At 37.9% G+C, this 25,143-nt stretch overlaps 1 protein-coding gene across 4 annotated transcripts in view; it reads right to left on the bottom strand.

Moving 5' to 3' along the window:
• LOC136858724 (THAP domain-containing protein 5) overlaps positions 1 to 25,143 on the bottom strand; it is a 74,839-nt gene that overhangs the window by 25,680 nt on the left and 24,016 nt on the right. For 3 of the 4 annotated variants that reach the window (XM_067138469.2, XM_068229566.1, XM_068229565.1), the window contains exons 5-6: positions 12,222 to 12,290; positions 11,948 to 12,040 (exon numbers count right to left, since the gene is read on the bottom strand). In XM_067138469.2, coding sequence (XP_066994570.1) covers positions 11,948 to 12,040; positions 12,222 to 12,290 — 162 coding nt within the window. Of the gene's footprint in view, positions 1 to 5,136; positions 5,262 to 11,947; positions 12,041 to 12,221; positions 12,291 to 25,143 lie in introns of those variants that run through there. The other variant, XM_068229567.1, reaches the window with a different exon arrangement.

The raw sequence follows: 25,143 nt of genomic DNA, 5'->3' as shown, positions 1-25,143 counted from the left end.
AAAAATTTATTACTGAAAATAATTCCATTCGAGAAGGAACTACTCAAGCAGATCGCTATGGCAAATTGATGCAAGGAGAAGACTAGGCTTGTGAAAGAAGTTTCTTTTTTAAATTGAAGAGTAAATAAGAGTAATCGGCGGAGGAATCCTGCAAGACAACGGCAGTACCGCATATCTACAGATTGATAAAGTAGAACAGAACAGCTGGATCAGTGCATTATGTAATCACTTATGTCACAACATACCAGAAAGACGAGATACCCAGCAACAAAATTCGATCTCAAGAAAATGATAGAGGAATAAGAACCAGTAAAAACAAGCTATAGGAAAATAAATATCATCACAATTAAAGCTTTAATAACCGTATTGATAGACTGCAGAATTCTAATACGATACCATTATAAAAAGCATTAGCCGCAGCATATTACTAGATCATAGCAGGCTTTGTAATCTAAGATGACGAAAATGACCATCTCAATGTCTATTTCTGTTTCAACTGCGCAAGAAAACACCTACATCATGTGCTAAGAAGTCTGAGGCGGAGACTACCTGGACATGGTGACTTGAGCCGACAAATCTATTCCCTGATGACTGTAGAGGACCAAAGACCTTCCAAAATGTTCCCAGAGGCTGGTGCGGTGTTGTAATCACATTAACATGTCCTAGGCAGTTGGACATATTACAGCGATGAGGGAAAACAGGAGGAAAAGATAGGTCATTCAAGTATCTAATATGTGGGTAATTCAGATAATATTTGTTTAAGAAGTGCCATTTTCTATTCTCGTGAAATATATATGTGAAGTGCTATCTTGAATTATTCCAAGAAGTGATGTTACGTGGAAAGTCAACCGAATTAATGACATAAGAGGTTATTAGGTAGTCATCTGACCAGAATGACAAGCTCATTAGAGCTTGCGTTTGTAATAATGTCAATGTTGAATGAAAAGGTTAACTTATCTTAAATGTAGGTATGATATGACATTGTGACTAACATTAGGTCTACATTAGGACATAATACTGCAAAATGGAGTTGAAATAAGATCATATACAGGTTATAGCAACGTCTTAGGAAGACATGAAGATAATTAGTGGAATCTGAAGAAAATTGAGAACAGAATGGGATAATTAAGTGGATGAATAGTGGTTATGTAGTAACATGCGTCAAATTAAGATGGATTATTATGATTAGTGTAATGTAAAGTGAAATATGAGATGTGTATTATGAAGTAGATGATATATACATGTGAAGAATGGTCGAGTATTAAGAAGAGTAATGATAATGATTATTGTTTCGTCGAGATTGAAGAAATGGATATTTTTACTGACGATGTTAAGTCAGTTGACACATTTTAAGGTTGAGGATAGTTATACTTGATTCCCTAATGCATGTTAATTCTTCAGTAGTTCACATATAATACAGAATACGATCTATATAGTGTGCAGATGTTAACTAAATACCTGTAGATCATCAAAAATAAATCCACGTAGGAGAATAATACAAACGTAGCCTATATTGTCAAGAATTTCTAACCACAAATATTTTTACTCAAATAAGAGGAGTTAGAAGGCATATTTGGTTACAATGAATGGTATCACTGGAAATATTATCTGTAATTAAAGGTTGACATTGACTGGTAGAGTCTTCTTACAAGTCAGACTACTGTATATCCAGAAGAATTTCATTTAATGGTCGACAGATGTAAATGATAGCATGATAACAGATCATGTATGATGAATGTGTTGGCACTTAAATTAATGTTTATTTTTGGTGAAGAACTTGAGTAATTAGCAATAATGATATTTCAATTATTTCTAGAGTAAAATGATGACTTAATGAATTATTTCTTCCATAAAATGTGAATATTAGAGATGAGAACTTTGAAACACTCAAGAATTTTTAAAATGAATGAGAAGATTAATTTAAATGAAAGAGAAGACCAATGTTTTTCTTTTTATGACAGTTAACAAACAGTTATGCTGGTAATGAAATATGGACAGCTACTTACAGGCAGAGCTAACTTATACTGTGAATTGATTAGTAAAGGTGATATATGTATAAATTAAGTGAAAATTTAAGAAACTAGAATCCGTAAAGATAGATGAAAAAATAAAACATGATTTTATATTTGATACTATCCTGAATACTGACATCATAGGCATTTTCTAGATTACAATCAAAGCTTGTACATAACATGAATTTGTTCTTTTTCAATTTAACAAGAGGCCTTTCTATTAAAATATTTTATGAATAATAAGTAGACTTCGAAGTCAGCTGATGATAATTACATTCTTTTTCCTTGATACCAGATTATTCAAATCATTTCTCAAGATTTTTATCTTTTATTTAATAAAATACTACAGTAAAACCTCGTTAATTCGAAGTCGTTGGGACTCAAAAATCGGACTTCGAATTACGTGATTTCGAATTAACCGCCAATTCGCAATTCAGAAGTACCAACCCTAGCCACGTTACGAAATATTCTAAGACCCGTTACTGCATGCAGTTAACCGCGATTCACAGTTTAAACCTTTCAAATGCCATGAAAAAAGAAATATTTCCAAAATGTATCCAAAAATGTGCATTTACGGTATTCAAATAATGCACTTGCATATCTCACTGGCAAATATAACCTCACGCAACGAAAGAAAGAAAAAAAAGCACGATTCAAAGACGAGGAGAAATCTATGCTGGCTCCCATGTGCAAGTGCTTTATTCATTGGAGTACTATACTGTATGCATTTTAGATGCCTTGTATTTACACAGAAAGTACCCGATGCCCTTAAAATCAAACTTTCCTATGACTCTAACCTTGTACGATTTCCCGCCATGGGACTTCTCTCGTGCTTAAATGTAAACACTTGCCGTGTCACAAAGTATTCTAAGACCCATTACTGGTAATACATGCAATCACCTCGATTCACAGTTTAAACCTTTCCAATGCAATGGAAAAACTATTTCTGAAATATATCCAACAAGGTGCATTTACAATGTTCAAATAATGCACTTGGATAAATCACTGACGAACATAACCTCACGGAACGAAAGAAAAAAAATCACACAATTCAAAGACGAGGATAAATTATGCTGGTTCCCCTGTGCAAATGCATTATTTTTTGGATATCTGTACTGTTTGCATTTTTAGATGCTTTGTACTGGGATGGAAAGAGCCCGACGCCCTTAGAACATTGTAGCTTATCGAACTTTTCTATGACGAGGGGATAAAGTTTCTCGCTTCCATGTGCATTGCAATTGCAACGCACTACAATGACCATCATCCCCGACCCTTGTACGATTCCACGGCTGGCACTTTCTCCTTTAAAACCATAAGACCGTTTGGGCTCGCATTAAAATAAAGCAATGCAGTTTCATCGGCAATGACAGTATAGTTCGGTGCCAACGAATTTATTATATGAGCCACGCTTTTTCGTCAACTGTCGGCATCGCCAGTGTTCGCGCATTCTGTTTTCCCGCACACTGCCTGTTGCGTGATATTACGGCGTTCCTTAAAAGGTTGAATACAAAAGAATTCCGATTTCATTCAACTTGGCAATCATGAAGCGCACTGTAGACCCACCGAAGTGAGTGTAAGTGCGGAAAGCTACCCCTCCACGTTCCGGAACACGCGTTCTATTATGACGCGGATACATTTCGAGTTGAAATTACTCTGTAACATACTATTGTTTGAAAATGTAAAGGCAGTTTCGAATTAAAAGTCTGAATTTCGGCAATGGGGCCGACAATGTACTTCGAATTACGAATTATCCGTATTTCGAATTAAACAATTTAAATAACATGCAAAACTGTATCTCATGTTTCCGGGAACGAGACCTTCTTCGAATTACGTGGGATTTTGAATTAACCGATTTCGAATTATCGAGGTTCTACTGTATTAGGAAAGATTTATTCACTCTTTCAGTGACCTTAGGTTAGGCATGTAGTTATAAGTAAACATAGGTTAAGAATTGTTGAATTTGAGGAAACGAACCGGATCGCGAGTTGGAGATGTCCAATGAGTAGATGTTATATTTATTCAACTGTTTATCCCGCTTGGCCACTATTGATATGAACTCGTGACCCTGATTTGACCCCGATTGGAAATTAACAATACTTTGAGCTAATCTGGATCTTATTGCAACTCAACCTGGATGTGGGAACGGCGCAATATGGACCAACTATATTGGTATTATAAATTTACTCATTTAAGACAAATATTTCAGGTTACCTATGGGAATCATGGGAATTATTTGCCCTTCCCAACAACAATCTATTCTAAAGTATATCATATTACAAAATAACATTGCACATTACCTATTAACTCTGTGATAAAACATTCTTTGTAGCTTGTTTCACATCCAGCAGCTTCTTTCAGTATAGGTTTTCTTGAAATAATATTTTTGTCTTCTGAACTATAAGTAATTCTGGTGAAGATGTGCTTAATGTGGGCCTGAATTCTGTCTGATTTTCCCTACCAAAACTGAAAACTCTTTGAGGAACAGTTAGTGTCAGGTACAGTTAATACTGCAATACAAGATTGCTTAAGGTTTTATTGTGGTGAACCAAGGGAGATGTCAATAATTTCCAATTTCTTTGCAAATGTTTAAGAAAAGGCTAGGAAAATAACAGATAGGGAATCTGCCACCTGGGTGACTGTCCTAAATTTAGATCAGTAGTGACTGAGTGATTAGAGAAGAGGAGAGTGGAGCACCTTCAGTCACAATTAATTTTACAATGCTAATGGACAGCAAAACGATGTGACAATTTAATAAGTATTATTGCCAAGTCACAAGCATTGAAACGAGGAGGATTAAAGCAGAAATGCTCGAAAGGATTGAACATTTTTCCTTCTTTCATTTTTTCCACATAACATGTTTCTTTGTGATAATGTTGCTTTTCCGAAATAATTTCCCCTTTGACCGCAATGTCGTAATAATATGAAATCCGTAATAATTACGGACAATCCATAATAGTTGGCATCTCCACCATATTTAAGCAAGGGGAAAATATCTCAGCAGTTTATTTCATGCAATAGTCTCTTCTTTTCGAGGTTGCAGATTTTAATTTATAAAAAATATTTATATCATGATACTTTTGCTATAGTCCATCTTCGTAGTAAGAGTCTTTCTGGACGACCGCAGGTGTGGCCTGGCCTCGAGTGCGAGGAACTATGGGAGCGTTCGCGCTGGTGGTGGGGGAAGAACTAGAACCTTTCCTCCAGCTGACACAGTCGAGTTCAGGCAGCAGACGTAGCCCTGGGAACTGACTGAAGTAGTGTGGAAAGCTTAGGCGCGAAACGTTCCCGGGTCGGGGTGGTACATCACAGTAACTCAAAGGTTTAGCAATTACTTAATAAGATAAACTAGTGAAAATAAAATAGTACCGTACTGAACCCGAGTGACTTAGGCCCAAAGTCAATCATGATTTGATTGATAAAATAATATATGGTACATTTATTGAAATACAGAAGTGTAGTTGAAAACATTTCATATATGTAATGTCTAAATATGAAAGAGGAAGGACGACAGACTGGAGCCTGACGGATTAGCTCGACACAACAAAATTTAGCTACTTCACAGCAGGGGATCTCATTAGTTGGCGAACAAGGAAATACAGAGTCCACAAATAAGTCTTGGTCAGAAAGAGAAAGGGGATAGGTGATACAAAGGAAGCTCGCTACATGAGTAATGCACTGGGATATTTTTGGCAGGACGGAAATTCCGTGACGTCATGGAAAGCTACAGCGGCTGCCAGTACATTCGCTAGCCTAGGTTCGGGCAGGTGGAGATTTAAATCACGTGACCGCTTGCCGGCTAATCGTAAAAATTTGATGTAAGACTCAGGGATACCATCTTAAGGAATGATGGATGAGATATTCTCGTAACTTCAAAAGTAATTAGTAATAAATTATTATGAGTACACGGATCGACGTAATGAATTTATTAGATGTCACGCATGGAAAAATAATCAATAATTATTGGCAAATTAAATAAATTGAAGGCTGGATTTCTTGGAAACCAGACAGCTTGAATCTCATTGGCTGGACAAAGACCACGTTGTAAGGGACGCTTCCGAAGGCGCGAAATGTGAGGAGCTAAATCCACCCGTATCTCCTAAATCTGTGATCACCAGGAGTTCATATTTAATCCAGCAAATATGCTAGCGGAGTGGATTAATCTGATGTAAATTTTAACATCCAATTCGGAGTGCAAGTACCGATATTAAAAATCCACCCCCTCCCTCAGGGGTATGACGTCAATGAATCCGCGGGAGAAAGCTTCATCCATATATACGGGACAAGGGATCCTCGCCAGCACACTTGAACTGAATCTCTGGAGCTGAACTGTCGGTCGCAGCTAACTTCGAATTTTACGGGCATACAGTAACTCAACATTTAATGGCGCGAGCATCCGCCAGTGTTTGTAAAATGTGATCGCGCTCAAGCAACATGAACTGGAAATAGTTAACGTAGGACAGTGTTTGTCAGTTATAAATATCAGTGAAGTAAATTAATTGCACTGTAGGAGAGTAATATAAATTGTACCACAATAAGTACGTACATAACAGACTGTGTGACGAACAGTACTTTAAGGGAATAATAGCCTGTACTTTGCAATATCGAACCGCTATCATGAACACTTCAAGAGTACCGTATGAAACGGGCGTATCGCGTCGGACGACATAAATCGCGACGGGCGTAAAATTTGACACCTCGTCGTACGTGTCCAGGTCCATTGTGCGGTAATTGGACGAAGATTAAAATAGTGTAAATATTAAATTTTTGGGTCTAGGATATTAATTTGTTGTATACAAGTTAAAGTATTCAGTGTTAACGTTGTCAATGGTGAAAGTTTTGGTGATAATTAAGGTATTAGTGTAAAATGGTAATGTGCCAGGAAATCTTTTGTGGAACTACGGCATCAAGAATGGAGGAGTAAATGCAGAGAGGGGCCGAAAGGAGCCTCTCATCTGCAAAGCTGTAATGGAATACCGAGAAACTAAGATGAGTACATAATGTAAAATAATATTTGGGAAACGTTATCGTGATTGGGAAAAATGGGAATAATTTGATTATACTTGGTTACCTTCTGTAACAAGATGAGTCGCTTAACGACCCCATCCTAAATTTGTAGCACGGACAGTAGTAAATATAACAATGTAAATAATCGGGTCTTTTATGTATTCAGTTTGTTGGAGATGTAAATTTGTAGATATAGTGTAGTACGTTAAGTCATGCATGCATTCATATTTCTTTGTAGAATAATTTTCTTTCATTAGATTTTGGTTATGATAGTTAAATAAGACCCGATATGTGTTTTTCTGTTTTGTCATTTTAACGAGCTATGTAATGACACTGAAGGAAAATCCAGCTTCGCCATACCAGTTGTATTTTGTTGTGATTAGTATGTTCATATTTTCAAATTGAAGTTGTTCAAATTTGTGAGAAGCGATTATAATAATAATTTTCCAAGTAAATCATATCTGGATTGATTAGTGCCAGAATAAATCGAATTTGTAAAAGGGGTTATGCGTTAAACATATTAAGAGTGGACTACCGTGTAACAGGCGAAAATTAATATTTTTTTAAAATTAATAATAATAATAAATAAAAATAAAACTACTTTTTTTCAGAAGAATTTTTTTTAAAATTTAATTTGGATATAATAATAATTCATGTGATATCGGAAATTTAGTGAGCCATGCGTAATAATAAATTTAAGTGATCAGGTGTTGAGTTTGTCGGAAATCATTTAATGGCGGGATGTCGTTTTTAATTCGGAATTAAAGTGTGTGGTAATTTAACTTGATAAATTAATAATATTGAAATTTAAGATCGGTGCTAATAATCCGTACATGTTAATGAACGTGTGGTTTAAATTACGGTCCAATATATTTTTACGTATAAATGTCGTGTCTTAAAGTTGCAATTCATTAGCCGGAACACGTAGGACTAATATTACGAAACCATGATTGTCAAATTTTGGTAAATATAATTTCAAAATGTTACGATTATTTGTGGAGAATGAACTAAGGCGTAGATCAAAATGAGATAGAAAAATGTTAAAGAATCTGCAGTCAGATAATAAAAGGTCGTATGATGTCAAAAGTGGAATAAATAAGTCAGTTGATAATTCTGTGTGAAATAAATGAATCAAGGAATATTGAGATAGAAAAGGAAATAAATTCCGTACGAGAGACACTTAGGATATTGAAGTGAGTGTAAAATGTACGGGCAGTGTCACAGAGAAATACTGAGTTACGTAGTGGGTAGAATTCGAACCCGTGACAGCATGTACGAAATAAATAGACTGCACAGCTATTCGTCGAGATACTACGGATCTAAGGATAATGAGAGTTCAGAGTCCACATAAATGATCGTATATTGTAATCATTGTAATGACGAGCGATGACAATCATGATGTCGTGATGATAATAATAATAATAATATTGCAGATAAATGATTGGACCGCCTTAAGTAAATGAGCGTTGATAAAGATGTTAAACGGGAATCTAAATGATAATATGCAACCGATAATAATAATAATAATAATAATAATGTAAGGACGATGTAAAATCATCGCGGTCAGCTTAATAATAATTGTCATAATAATAACACTAATGATGACGTTGGTTGATCAGTGAAATAATTGTGATTGCGACCGATATCCTAATGCATTTTGGCGGAAGTGACCGATTCATTAATAATAATAATAATCTTGAGTAACATTAATAATAACAATAATATCTGGAGTCACCTATTCATTAATAATAATAATAACCACAAGAGGGATATACTAATAATAATAACAGTAATAACCATCTGTGTTTGCGTCCCGCATAATAATGACGATATTAATCAAACGTGACAGTGCCAGGAACCGTTGAGTATAATAATAATAATAATAATAATAATAATAATAATAATAATAATAATAATAATAATAATAATAATTTCAATGATGATAACTTCGTGGCTAAATGAATATTCTGACGATAGTGGATTAAATTATTTGGTGACAACATCCCTCTATTCGTATGTTGAATAATAAGAGTGATAAATATTAGTCATTTGTGACCTCGTTATCGTACGGTTTCCGCATGGTATTTCCCATCGCTTCTCGTTATCTCATCTGTGGCAGTAGTCTACTGAGGCTACTTTGTAACATTTCAGATCATGTGTAAATAAAATGTAAATGCTAATTCAGTGGTATGGCATCAGCTGGACATCGTAAGATAGGAACTGTCCGTGTAATCCATTTTTCGTAATTCACGAGAAACATTACCCAGTCCGAGTACCGGTCTCGGAAAAATGTATATAGCCGGAGTACATCATCTTAGTTAAATCGGGAAGCCGACCGTAACATGGGTTATGCTCGGGCTCCCGATAGAAGGAAGCTATATCCTTGAACAACGGTTCGATTCAAATGGAATCGATCCGTAAATTATACCTCAAAATGTCATTTTATTTCAGAAGCAACCCAGCACGATATTGATACCACTTGCGGTATAGCAAGTGATTTCATTTATGTAACATGTGTGGAAAACTTAAATATCGTTGCCAAATGTATCAGTTTCGTACGTCGGATGGCGTAATAAACTGCTCTTTCTGGCAATTATTTCAAAGGAAACCATTCTCATAATCTTTTTATTGTAGTTAGATGATGCCCTTTTTAAAGTTAACAGTCACTTCCTAGTCCTATCATGGAGTCCTTAAATTCAAGTTTACAATCGAGCCTTCCCCAATTTTAATTTTAAATTGCTCCGTTCATTCCCGTGTTCATTTATGCCGCTATAGTTATATTTGATGACTTAAATAATGAACCGACACCCCTGAGATAAATGCTAGTCTGGGACTCGGGAGGTGGACGGGTGCAGTACATTGTACAAATCGAGTCTTACATTTTGATTGTCTGCGTTAAACCTTGTCAATTAATTACACAGGCCTTTGAGCATAACATTCTAAAATTTCAGTTTTATTCCAGTACGGAAATACTCCGTAACTTTCGTAGTAGCCTAAATGTTGGTGACATCAAGAAATCAGAGGGTCATGCCTAAAAGAATTCATATCGGATGATGCTTTCGATACAACGTGAAATAAATCTCGGTGTATAGTAAAAGAGGAGGTCCATATTTTGGCACTCTGTAGCCTTTAATTTATTCTTGTGCCTTTTATTATTATACATTCTTACGAATATGACTGTAATATAAAATTGAAAGGTTTGAACCATTTAGTAGAAAATCAATTGAACATAAGACAGTAACTTGCAACTGGTAATACTGCGAATAAAGGAAGTTCCTTTGAAACTGTACCGTATACCAAGGAAAGGCGCATCGGTACGCGCTATCAGCTCATCAATCGCCTAACGAATAGGAGGAAGTTGTTTCCACTGACAGCCCAGAGATATAATCTACTTAACGTGATTTCTAGTGAAATACGTATAAAAGAGATTAATTAATGCAAATTTGTCAGGAAAATGCAGAGAAGAAGCTTTAGTAGAAATACTTCAGATACTTTCATAATAACATTAACAATGTCTACTTTTCTTGTCCATCAGAAGAAATATAATAATACTTTTGAATAACCTGCTATTGTTATGACTGAGAGAACAGGTCTCCTACAGCAACAGCAACTAAAACAGCAACAAAATGCTCCGGAACAATAGACAATATAAATCTGTCTCATAAAATCAGAGCAAAAATATTATCGGACTTCTTACGTGTTCTATGATCACGTTTGTTTAAGATTCGGAGTTCAGGGATCTTATTTACAAATTATTCAGAATAATCTTCACTCTCGTCTGAATCAGTGCCATCTGAAGTTTCACCGACGTTGATGTCGGACTGGTCTAATTCTAATTCCTTATGCATGGTGGTGTCACGCTCCCAGTATTCCTGCTCAATGTCTTTTACGTGGTCGCAACATTATTCCGTTTGTCTTGCGAATACTGTGCAAGCAATATCCGCAAAGAGCTTCCTTTTTGTCGAGTGTGTCTGCTGTCAAGTCACGAGAGATCTATAAGACAGATAAATATTTCGTACAGAATAATCATTTTTATTTATATTGGGAATAGGAGCGCCTCATTTATAAACAGTGAAGGCATTAGAGATGCTATGGCACACATTTTTATGCTAAAAACTAATTATGCTGTGTTACTATTAATTGAAATATATTCTTATCACGGACCTCTCCTTTGAAATCTCCCCGAACCGACTCAGTGTGATTGACATCTGGATGAAATGTTTCATATGTTCACTCATTGTATAAACACTTTCACGTGCCTAGTTTTGCAGTGGTCTCGCAGATTTAGAAGAGGACCTAGAAGCCATGCTCGTCACTTCAGTAATTTCAACTTAGCCCGCACGTAACAACACGCGCCGCTTGAGAGACATTTTCACTTCAGCGCTAGCCTGGCGACTGGACCTGCTGTAGGAGTGGGGGGACGATAGCTCCCACCACTGCATGCGCAACCATCTCTCGCGCAGGACGCTTTCAACCAAAATGGACTATATCTGTGGGTAATTTTGTACCAAAGACGATGCCAATCAAAATAGTAAAAGCTTGCAAATGTCCTACCTCTGTTGCTAAACTTCCAACCTACCCCTTTAGCAGCCAGAAGTATGCTACTAATAGATACAAGTGTTGATCAGTTTCAAATTTGAAACACAGTGACTTCAGGCAGTTTGCTCAATTTTTTTCTGTTACTTACCAAACATACCGTCTTTTCCTGCCTGAATATGCAAATATGGTGAAGGCTTCCTCTTTCACTTCATAATACCAATGTCCATAGCATTCTTGTCCAATCAACTACTTTGATTTTCCTTTCATTTCTACTACATGATTCCATACATCGGAGTACCATACATTATTTTATATACATTTCTGTAAGATTCTCCGTTTCTAAATAAAATCTTGTACAAGCCACATGCACATGTATGACTATGTCAGCTTACCTGATTGCTCTCAACAGTTTCTAACTTGATCGGCCCAGTCTTTACCAGAATGTCCTCATAAGGAATCTGTCCATCCTCTGCTGATACTTCACCCTGCATTAATAAATCAGACTTAACAAAGGGGAGCAAACAGGAAAAAAAGTTAGTTCTTGATTTATTATGTTAGCATAAACAAATGATCATCACAAAATGGTCATCTAAGAAAAGATTTAATTGCATTTATGTCCAAAACTGATTCAACTGATTTGTTCACAAGAGAAAGAGCTTAACTCACTTCATTATTTTCTTCTTCCACTGGCCAAACTGCTTCCTCCTTGATGGTTATTTCTTCCATTGGATATATCTAAGAGAAGAGATACCAAATTAGTGATCAATCCACAAAGAATGAAGATCACCTGCTGCAAACATGGATATTATTAATTTCTATCTCAGGGAGATATGTTCCACTGCGCGCATACTCCTGCTGGATTAAATGGTTGAGTAACAGAGAGAGAGAGAGAGAGAGAGAATTATTGTGATTATGATGATTTATAGAAACAACAGCCTGCAAAAAAAAAAATTAATTATGAATGAACCTACCACCACAAAGGATTGGCCAATGAATAGAACAGTCCAGTAAAATGTAACAGATCAATGTTTTGCAGAAGCTGGGACACTTTTTTGCTGGTAGTTTGAAGTCGCAGCGCAAGAAGAGGAAAGGAGTAGGTTTGGTTGAGCCCCAGCATTTGCCTGGTGTGAAACTATCTTCATGGCTGCCAACAGTGAGATTAGAAACTTGTCCTAAATGCAAACTCACAGCTATGGGACCCGATCAGCACCGCCAACTTGTTCGGTAAATCTGGACTATTACCACTCTAGGTAGTGCTACAGAAAGGTAAAGATAGTGATTTTGAGTTCTAATGTTCTCAATATTATCTGATTTTGCAATATGAGTTAAACTGAATGTAAAACTCCCCAATCTGCACATGTGTTACCTAAGTCTTGCTACCTCTTGTGATATAAAATTTAACAAATAAACTAACTTTTTTTCTTTTGAGTGTGTGGAGGGAGTAAAGAGAAACAAGAGAAAATAGCAGTCAGTTGTCAATAACTAATTAATAAGCCAATTATGATTATAGTTTGTCAGTGAATAATTACTGTTGTTTGAAGCCATGAACTAAAGGGTCATACATGACATAATTCATTCAATACTGCTGTAGTGATGTACCAGCCATCATCTTTTGTTGCTATTCAAATAAATATTTACAATGTTTGATTCACATGATCTCTGATTGAATATTAAGGGTTTTAAGCACAGAAAGACATTTGAGATTTGTCAGCAGAACAAGGATCTAAAGAAAGATTCCAACACATACATCTTCTGTATAATAAGAGTGGAATTAAAATAGGAAATATTTTTGGTGGGGTGCGAACAAACAACATGGACCAGTTATAGCAGGCAATTTTAACCTTCTATCAGCTGATGTTTTGATAATGAGGGATATAGTTAAGTGGTGGCGAGAGAAGAGGCAAAGATTAACCATGAATGTGAAGAATGGTTAACAGGGTGAACTGGTTACTTGTGTACTTTATAACTGCAGTTGACCTATTATATCCCCTCTGACAAGCACACTTTTATATTTGTACTCCTGTTTCTTTTTAAAATTCACCATCCTTTACATCAAACGTACAGTACTAGAAATAAGTAATGTCCCATCTCAGGAGTTACAAGAGTTAATGTACCATAGTGCAAGTTAGATGAGGCATTATACAGCACTGTAGTCCCTAAATTCTCACAGGGTGAACTCTAAGTCAAGCAACAACATATCCCGGATGCCTGCCCTAGTATTTAAAAATAATGGATTACAGTTAGTTATAACAAACTTCCCTCAATTTGGAATAAATCAGGCATATAGAAGACATTTTATGATGACAAAGAAGAAATCCGTATCTTAATGCACTTTGAAAATGCCAATGACCGTAGCTGTGTTGAAACACCGGATCCCATCAGATCTCCGAAGATAAGCAACATTGGGCGTGGTCAATATTTGGATGGGTTGCCACACACTGTTGGTGAGGGGTAAGGGAATGGAGGGGCGGAAAGGAACTACCGTACGTAAACTCCAGCTCAGGCACACCTTTGGGGAAGTTCAGACCTGCCTTCGGGCAGAATACACCCTTACCTTACCTTAGTTTGAAAATCTTAATTTACTTTCTTTGCTAGGGGCTTTACGTCGCACCGACACAGACAGGTCTTATGACGACGATGGGATAGAAAAGGCCTAGGAGTTGGAAGGAAGCGGCCGTGGCCTTAATTAAGGTACAGCCCCACCATTTGCCTGGTGTGAAAATGGGAAACCACAGAAAACCATTTTCAGGGCTGCCGATAGTGGGATTCGAACCTACTATCTCCCGGATGCAAGCTCACAGCCGAGCGCCTCTACGCGCACGGCCAACTCGCCCGGTCTTAATTTACTTACACAGTAGTTCTCTATTGGACCTACTTCCAGCCATTTATTAAAAAATAATCCAAGGTGCCTCTCTTGATTTGCGATCACATTTTTCACTGGAACAAACTCTTGAATTGGTGTATGTTACAGTATGGTGGTTTTGCAGCCACGCCTTCATATATTTCTCCGGCTTAAATCGGTCATCTGGTGAGGCATTTGAATGTATGAACATAAAGGCTGGAGGCATAAGCAATGAACATTGATGAACTTAAATAATTCATGGCTCATAATGTTGTTCATCAAGCTGAACCTTCGATATTCACAATTATGAGCATACCTGCAGAGTTAAAACTCACTTGACAGAATGGCAAAATTAAAAAAGAAAAGAAACCAAAGTAGAAGGAATACACAAGAAATTAGAAGCCATACTCTCAATGAGTGGAGTTGTCCGGCTCCATGGCTAAATGGTCAGCGTACTGGCCTTTGGTCAGAGGGGTCCCGGGTTCGATTCCGGCAGGGTCGGGAATTTTAACCATCATTGGTTAATTTCGCTGGCACGGGGGCTGGGTGTATGTGTCGTCTTCATCATCATTTCATCCTCATCACGTCGCGCAGGTCGCCTACGGGAGTCAAATCAAAAAGACCTGCACCTGGCAAGCCGAACATGTCTCTCCCGGCACTAAAAGCAATACGCCATTTCATTTCAATGAGTGGAGTTAAGCAGAGAGCATATGGCATATACCCGCGTGTACCCTTGACTACACCCCTGATGTTATAGCAGTCATGTGGAAGTTCACAGGGTAAATCAACACAAATTTTGATACACATATTTTAAAATGACATCTATGTCTACATTTTCTAGGTATATCTCCCAAACTGCTGTACAATATGAGCATTACAGATGGACATGCAGCAAACTTCTGGTGTATGAGTTAGAGGCCAAACAGCCAGAAACAAGCTTTGAGAGGCCAGCTTAAAATCCAAACAATCCATTGAAGTAGGCCTACCTACGCTGGACAAACAACATCGACATCATGATAAGAGGCTGCAGTCTGATGATGATCATAACAGTAAAGTTTAGTTAGGTTGCACAGTGACCGTATGTGTTATCACTCTCAGTAACAATTTTTTTTTTTTTTTTTTTTTTTTTTTTTTTTTGCTAAGGGCTTTACGTCGCACCGACACAGATAGGTCTTATGGCGACGATGGGATAGGAAAGGCCTAGGAGTTGGAAGGAAGCAGCCGTGGCCTTAATTAAGGTACAGCCCCAGCATTTGCCTGGTGTGAAAATGGGAAACCACGGAAAACCATCTTCAGGGCTGCCGATAGTGGGATTCGAACCTACTATCTCCCGGATGCAAGCTCACAGCCGCGCGCCTCTACGCGCACGGCCAACTCGCCCGGTAGTAACAATATTACTGTTAGAATAGTAGTGTTACAGAAGATCATCTGGGATCTCTTGGGACTATGTTTGAAGGGTAATTAGCTTTTAAAAAGCCATGTGTCCACCAATGATCATGCTCAATTGGAAAGCCTGCATTTCTAACTATAGCCCGACAACATAATTTCCATCACAGCAGACTTTTTTCGTACAGCTAGCATATCTAAATGGGCATTAAAACCTCTTGCTGCTAGTATGTAGAGTTCACCTTCACATTATTAGGGACACAGCAAATGGTTACCTTGCCATTGTAGCAGTATATACCTAAAGACAAAACCACACAGTTTTACACCTTAAGACAATCATGATAGAAACATCACCATTTAACTCGACTGAACAATATTGAACAATGTCAGCAGTGCTCAGCGTTGATAAGAACTAAGCAACGAAAGTCTAAACTCATGAATTCTGTTATCATAGTCGGTACAGTAAAACTGTATGAGACATAAATGATCAAAAATTGTATTCTCTACAGCTTTTCTTATATAGGACCCATAACATAGCTATTTAAAAATTAAATTTTAGGTACCTTCCCCTAATCATACAGTGTGAATGACTGTAGTGCCTTATTCCCTAATTTTACATACTGATGTTCATTAAATTCTTTTCACCCATTTTCTCATGGTTTGGCCCTGGCTTCATTTTTTGTAACTAAACTCTCTGATAACTGGTATAATAACACAGAGGTATCTTGTAAGTATTTCACACGCTCTCTACTGTAGAACAATGAGTGCCTTGGGATTGTAGTGTAGTGTTAAGTGCTAGTAAACAAATCGTGGTGCAGTCTGTTGGCTGCAATGATTCCACCAAGCAGTGCAAGCTTCTAGTACAGCTAAATTGTACCGCTCTGGCCATCTAGCCAAAACCATATAGTGAAACTTTTCTGTTGGGCAATGGTGGTACTTTGGGTTGCTAGGAATTTTTATTGCATTTAGAACTATATTCAACACTTAAGTGAAATATGACTTGGAATATTGTTTTAATTCTGATTTACTATATGTGCAGCAGAAAGAAAGCTTTGGCCACCGGGAAATGTCTTGTTCAGCATGGTGCCAAAATATACCAATAACTTGTCTTTGTTTCAAGACAACATGGTTATTTATCGAGACATGTTTTGTCCACTATCATGGACAACTTCAATCAATAATACACAGACACATTAAAATATGACAAGGACATTAAAAAGATTGGAAACTGAATTGTAATTTGAAGTCAAATACATCAAAGAAAAATGCGACATATTTAGCATCATGTTGAGAAAGCCATTAAAACTTAAGTGCATTTACAATAGCACAACTTGTAATCAATGGTGAGATTGTCAATATCCCAAAATATTATTCACAAGGTATTTGACTGCTGTACGATTTTCTGCAAAACACACAGGCTTGATGCACCTTGAAGTGAAGTAATAAATAGGAGGAATCTCGGATTCAAACTGCACCAGTTGGATGTCGGATTGGGCCGAGACTTAACATTATGGGTCTAAAATAGAAACAAAAATCTATAAGCAAGTGTAAATAGGCAAATGAAAACTTTAACAAATGTGTGGGCACATCTGGTTACTCACGTCTTTGCCCGTGCCATTTGGCCTGGCTAACCTGGAGTGCTGGAGCTAACCGAGTGTTGTGTAGGGAGATCGCGTGTAATGGAAGTTAGCTTGGAGGGGAAATTGTGAGAGGTTTGATCCAGCGGTAGGGATGTGAGAGTATGCTGATCTCTCTGATGCTTGATCAAGAAGAACTGATTAATTATTTCCACAATGAGCATATTTACCTCCTCTGAAATTCCACTTTTAAGTTGTAAGCCGGATTGCACTTCTGATCTATGTTTATAAAAATGTTTTCCGAGACTTTGAGAAAATTGTCATATTTGTGATATTTTAATATGTCCTGTGTATCATCGACTGAAGATGTTCATAATAGTGGGTGAAACATATCTTGATAAATAACAATTTTGTCATGAAATAAAGAGAGATTATTGGAATTGTAAAGGTGGAGTTTTTGATAGAGGATTTCATAAGACCCATGATATGTCATGCATAATGCTACCACTCACTGGTAACACAGACCCATATGTTCCTCACATAAGGGTTCCTCACATACTCATGGTGTTGCTCACACTGTGGTACTAAACATAGGCAATGTACACGCACAGTGTATCACACATTATGGTACCACCCACAGGCAACACAGACCCACGGCGTTCCTCACAGAATGGTACTACACATAGGTAACGCAGGCCCATTCTGAACACAGTAGGACCAACCCATTCGAGCGAAGCGCTTGGAACCTATTCCCACTAGACGCTGGGCTTTGCAGCCGAGCACCCACTCCCCTGCCTTGGTGGGATGCACACAATGGTACTATTCACACGTAACGCCCAAACCCATGCTGTTTCTCACATAATGATACTACTCCTAGGCAACGTGAATCCATAATGTTCCTCACATGGTGGTATTAATCACAAGTAGTCACATGGTTCAATTTCCATCATCCCTTTTAGTTGCCTCTTACAACAGGCAGGAGATACTGTGGGTATATTCTTCATCTGCGTCCCCCACCCACAGGGGGTCATAAAAAAATACAAGGGATTTGACACTTTCAAAAATGAAGTACCGGACAAAGAATGACAAAGGCCACAAATGGCGTGAAAATGAAAGAATCCCTAGGCCTCGAATGCTCTAATAACAACAGGGTCAGAAAAAAACAGGAGTTTCTTTTTTTTGCTAGTTGCTTTATGTCACACCGACACAGATAGGTCTTATGGCAACGATGGGACAGGGAAGGGCTGGGAGTGGGAGGGAAGCGGCCGTGGCCTTAAGGTACAGCCCCAGCATCTACCTGGTGTGAAAATGGAAAACCATTTTCAGGGCTGCCGACAGTGGGATTTGAACCTACTATCTCCCGAATACTGGATACCGGCCGCACTTAAGCGACTGCAGCTATCGAGCTCGGTAACAGGAGTTATTCTGAGATGAAAGTGAGGAGCCCTGCACAAGTAAGTGGAAGCAATGCCAGGACTCTGCTAAGGGGCCTCATGGTCACCAACCCACACCCCCAAGTTGAAAGCCCTGGGGCCCCTTTTAGCTGCCTCTCACGACAGGCAGGGGATACTGTGAGTGTATTCTTCATCTGCATCCCCACCCACAGGGGCTCGGACCGGTTACGTACGTGTGCAGTTAGTGCAGATACTGAGAGTTTAGGGGATTTCTTGATCATTCTTAGCAAAAATTTTAGTCTCTCTTGCTGTAAACTTCTGTAAACTACCTCTTCCTTGACCATGGATCACTGTTTTTTGTTTTTGTTTTTTTACATCGCTTAATGATGGACTGTACAGTTATATTTGACTTCTTCCGATTATATGTGCAATTTCAGAATAGGATTTGTGCCAAATGCATTGGGAACCAATCAATGACTTAGATATATTCAGTGGTGTTTCCTTAGGGTGTACAGGTTGTCTGTCAATGCCGAAATAAAATTGAAAGAAATTTAAAACATTACTTTACTTCATTTGCTAAATGTAACATTACATTATAGTGTGTTGTTCTCTCATTATCGTTCATTGTTCCACTCCATATACTGTAGTTACTCTCAGCACCATCCAGAACAGTCTGTCACGCTGCCAAGGCGTTGGTTCTGTCTCCAATGACTCGGAAGCTTCACTCCCTGAAATTGCGCATCCACTCTCATTCCACTTGCATCGTGCTTGCTGAACCTGACCAAAGTGCTATTTCAGTTCCCAACGCTTTGTGTTGATTTTTGTTTTCAAATTCTGCACAAGTGTACAGTATTATCGCTTAAGCGATCACATCAGAGGTGTTGATGATGATGCTTGTTGTTTAAAGGAGCCTAACATCTAGGTCATCGGCCCCTAATGGCACAAAATGAGACGAAACACAAGGACAATTAAAAATTCATAATCCTCCACTGACCAGAATTCAAAACATGAGGACCGAGAATGAATGGATGGATATGAAATTAAAACAATCAGTGGATCCAACCCACAATGTCCCACACTCCCAGAAACTAGCATTAAACAATAGTAGTACTAACCAAGGGACTGCTTCTAAAGCACAATACTGAATCGATGATACTTGTCGTTGAAATGGGTCCAAAATACAGATCATCGGCCCCTTATAATGGTACATATCACCACGAAAATAGAACCATGCTATTTGTCATGTTGCAGTACTAATCAAAAGTAGTGTAGACTCGCGGTATTCCACACATTCTGGTACTACTCACAGGTAATGAAATTCGCACATGTAACACAGACCTATGGTGTTTCGCACACTGTGCCCTATTTACAGGCAACGCAAACCTATCGCGTTCCTCACATAAGTGGACTAACCACAGGGACCCGAACTATCCCGTGGTGTTCCTCACTTAGTGAGTACTAAGCATAGGCAAGGCAGAACCATGGTTTCGCTCATCCCATGGTGTTGGTCATATAGGGGTACGAATCACAGGTATTGTAAAATGCATCCTGAGCCGTACACTGCCGCTACTAATCACAAACCTATTTTGTACCTAACATAGTGGTACTACGTGCAAGTAAAAGCGAGCCATGGTGTTCCCTGCGTGACGGTACTAATTACACATAGTCTCATGATTCTAGTTTGATCATCCCTTGGTTGCTCCTTTTAGGCGCCTCTTACGACAGGCAGGGGATACCATGGATGTATTCTTCGTCTGCGTCCCCCACCCACAGGGGGTTGTTTGTTTGGTCCGCGAGAGGTATTTTATTTCCCTCAAGTCCGCCGGCAAGCCGGTTAGGACCCCCTATCCGCCACCCGGGAGTATCACCTCTCCCCATGCAACGCCAGTGTAGTAGGTTCATGGCATCGGAGATGTACATGTTTTAACATTATAGGTAGTAAAACCATTATTAAACACTACTTTTTCATCACTTTCTTATAGTGAAAAGAAACAAGAGATTGACAGTGGCCAACCATACCCAGCCATTTTCAAGGCTGCCAACGATGGTTTGTTAATTTTCTGTACTTCAATTTTGCAATATTATATTATTACACTGTATGGAGTGTTTCAAAACTACACAGCATAATTTCAGGGTTGGATTTATCAAATATAAAACAATATGTCTATATAAACATGGGTCCAGAAACTAGTACTTTTCAAGATATCAGACTCTATCGTGAGCTAGAATCTCACGTGTTGTGAGTTATCTTGCATTTACTGATGTACTTCGGTCATTACCTCACAAGAGGTGCCAATATAAATGGTCCGTTATTGGACATTATAAATTTTCCAGCTAACTAATTCCGGGTTACCAGCATTTCGCCCCTGTGTGCTAGGCTGGGCTCATCAGTTGGTACCTAGCACACCTACCAAGACGCATGGCGAGTGCATACCGTGGAGGCCACTGCGTAGGCTAATTGTAGCTACCGGCAGCGCTAATGCACTATGAGAGACTTGGTCTCATTTCCAAAAATTGATGCCTGCTTGGCCACCAGATGATACAGATATATATATATAGATATATCATCACAAGAGTTGCTCAAAATTCCCACTTCCTGCCATTCTACAGGCTTATGCTCAACGTCACATTGAGTAAGTAAAATTCTTTCAAGAATAAAATTTACTGTGTCCACCTATTCAATACAATACATTCTGTAGTGATTAAATCCTACATGAATTACAAACACTAATTAGGAACATGTTTTGCCCTGGTTTTGGGCATCTTCAGCCTAATAATAATCTTAAGGTCAAGTCTTTAAACCTATTAAACATTAGAACTTAAAACTAAATGCAATGGTCTTATGCTAAAAAATTTTACAAAAAGTTGTGCTTTAGGTGATATTTACATAGTTTACAATGTGTACATTAATTAAAACCCAGAATTTGTGACAAGGAAGCAGTTAAAATTAGCTTACAATGACTAGAAAATGACCAAAGCGTAAATTGGAACTTCTACTGTATGGATGAAACATTAGGTTGAAGGTTTATACAGTTTTATTCGTTCAAAGGTGGTTATAGCATTCTAGCACATATTTACATGGACTTGATAGAACATACAAAAATTACTTCACAAATAAAGGGTATTTGTTTATGGCTAAGATCTGTTGACAATACTTTCATGATCATCGATACGGACATTACTAATCGTGACGATATATTAGTTTCACTAAACAAAATAGATCTTAATATCAAATTTACCAAAGAGGATGAGGTCAATAATTCTTTAAATATTTTAGATTTAACAGTTACACGCTTGAATAACACTTTTGAATTTCAAATTTTTAGGAAACCTACTCATTCACCCATAACTATTAGAGATTCATCCTTGCATCCTAGGACCCAAAAAACTAGCTGCCTATCAGTCTAATATATAGGGCGCTAAAAATCCCTCTTTCGCTAAAATGTTTGGAAATAGAGCTGAATTACATAAGACAGTTAGCTCAGTTCAATGGCTTTAAAATAAATATAATCAATCGATTAATTAATATCAAAATTAGGCTATCTTCCAACGTAGTCCCAGAGAAATCAAAGAAAAATAGCTACGCCACATTTACATATAACAGCCCGGCTATTCATCAGATCACTAATGTTTTAAAAAAGAACACCGTCAACATAGCCTTCAGGACAGTAAATAATAACCAGAACATATTCCTCAACCAGAATAAGGTCAATAATAATAACAATGTTTACTCAAGATCTGGTGTTTATAGGTTAAAATGTACACAGTGTGGGTTCACGTATCTTGGTCAAACAGGAAGAAGCTTTCACACAAGGTATCTGGAACATTACAATGCTTCCAAACATAACAAGTATTCAGCCATGAGCCAGCATATGTGTGAAACGGGACATAAATTTACCTCAATAGAGAAAGATTTGACGATCGTTAGGAGCCTAGGTAAAGGGAAGTTATTGAGTGAGACGGAAAACTTGTACATTTATTTGGAGCAAACTTATAATAAAAATAATAATCTTAACAACGTCATTGACAACAAAAATCCGTTATATGAGGCAACTCGAAGGTTAATCCAGGTTGTAAATCAGAATAAAGTCCCCAGTATGTTTCAGTCACAGCACGCATGCACTCCAATGGCCAGGCCTAATGCTGGGCCCGCCCAATCCAATTTGAGTAACGCCTCTCTGGCAATAACACAGGCGCACAAGTTAAAACTCGCTCCCCTTTCCACTCTAAGCTCCACCCCTCCTATACCGCATCAATACTTCACTAGAAGTAACAAGGTAAGTCGTTCAGGCACAACCGGAACAAGTGGGTCCAGCTAACATCTGACTGGACAAGTAAGTTCGTCCACTTTTATGGGGTATAACACTTTCATCTTTATAATTATTATGTGGGCTCTACATTCATCATTCTAAATTCCTTTTTTCTCTCATTCAGTTACAGACAATACTTATGAATCCTCCCAAAGGTTGAACAATGCACCAATGGGAACATTAATCCGACAAGAATGGCACAAAATTCCAGGAAGCATTTTATCAGATGAGCACCTGACTAATGAATGGTATTAGCAATATGTTCCAGCATACACGCTTTAACCTATAAAATATTCCCATCCAACCATACTTCTTTCTAAAGGAATATTCAAACCCAATTAGATTGGCATTATACCACGGTTCCGTTTTAGTAACAGTATACTTACGACATAGGTGACCATAACCACCTTTGAACGAACACAACTGTATAAACCTTCAACCTAATGTTTCATCCATACAGTTAGAGAAGTTCCAATTTATGCTGTGGTCAATTTCTAGTCATTGTAAGATAATTTTAACTGCTTCCTTGTCACAAATTCTGGGTTTTAATTAATGTACACATTGTAAACTATGTAAATATCACCTAAAGCACAACTTTTTGTAAACTATGTAAAAAAATATGTAAATATCACCTAAAGCACAACTTTTTGTAAAAATTTCTAGCATGAGACCACTGCATTTAGTTTTAAGTTCTAATGTTTAATAGGTTTAAAGACTTGACCTTAAGATTATTATTAGGCTAAAGATGCCCAAAACTAGGGCGAAACATGTTCCTAATTAGTGTTTGTAGTTCATGTAGGATTTAATCACTACAGAATATAATTGTATTGAATAAGTGGACACAGTAAATTTTATTCTTGAAAGAATTTTACTTATTGTTATCTTCAATACGGAACAAAATGAGATTAGTTACTTGTCACATTGAGTTACGAACACATTCGAATATGTCTGGTGTTGTATGTACTGTTTGAAAGGACCTTACACTTCTACCATGAGGTGTTGCTTCATCCTCCACAACAATCGCATACACCAAAGAGTTTTCTGAAACCCACACAAAGAAGTCCAACGGGTTTAGATGCGGTGATCGTGAAGGCCACGAAAGTATGCATTTCTGGACCCATGTTCATACAGTATATACATTATTCCTTCAATGTATATGAGGATTCCAACCCTGAAATTATGGCATGTATTTTTTTAAACATCCTGTATAAGACATAATAACAATGCTATAGGCTTTACACCTCACTAATTACATTTTTAAGGTTTCCGGAGACGACAAGATGCCGAAATTTAGTCCCGCAGGAGTTCTTTTAAATGCCAGTAAATCTACCGACACAAGACTGACATATTTGAGCACCTTCAAATACCACCGGACTGAGCCAGGATCGAACTTGCCACATTGTGATCAGAAGGCCAGCACCATGTGAGTCTAAGCCACTCAGCCCAGCTATATAAGGTATTTAAGATTTTCCAATGGTGAAGTAACTGAAATGGACAAACTACGTATTTCATCTTTGAAAGAAAATTGTAATTCTCTGCAGTCATTCTCTTCTTTTTTCCATGTCTTTCTCTTACGTGAATTCATTTGGTGATCTGAACAATCTAGGAAAAGAAACTGGGGGAGGGGTGAAATGTGCAGGCTTATGTTTAATCCATTAATTTCATCTACAACAACGCCTAGTGGCACTTCCGTATCCGGTAGGCAGACTTATGAGACGAAAAAAATCATAATGATGTGCAACGATACCTTAAGTAGTACAAACCTTCCCTTTATGCTTGCCAGGGACCCACTATCCTGCCCCTACAAGTATTTTTATTTATATAGAAGAATTAAAATAAGGACCTGTGTAAATCAGCTGAATTCGACCATTTGCCGAGTTCCCATTGGTCGGCCAAGGTTTGTGCGGTGTTCCTATTCGTCGGCAAAGTTACATATAGTCTCCAATAGAGCTTGCATCGTGTGCAAGTACAAGGCTGCCATATTCGGCAGAAATAAGAGAACCACCATTCTGAAAGTTGCCCAATGGTTTTGTCACTAGTCAATCCAGACCAATGGTTTTGTCACTAGCTGGACCAGAC

The sequence above is a fragment of the Anabrus simplex genome, chromosome 1 (genome assembly GCF_040414725.1).
Source record: "Anabrus simplex isolate iqAnaSimp1 chromosome 1, ASM4041472v1, whole genome shotgun sequence".
NCBI lineage: Eukaryota > Metazoa > Arthropoda > Insecta > Orthoptera > Tettigoniidae > Anabrus > Anabrus simplex.
Note: the sequence above shows the minus strand (reverse complement) of the source record. Positions and strands in the feature narration are given on the sequence as shown.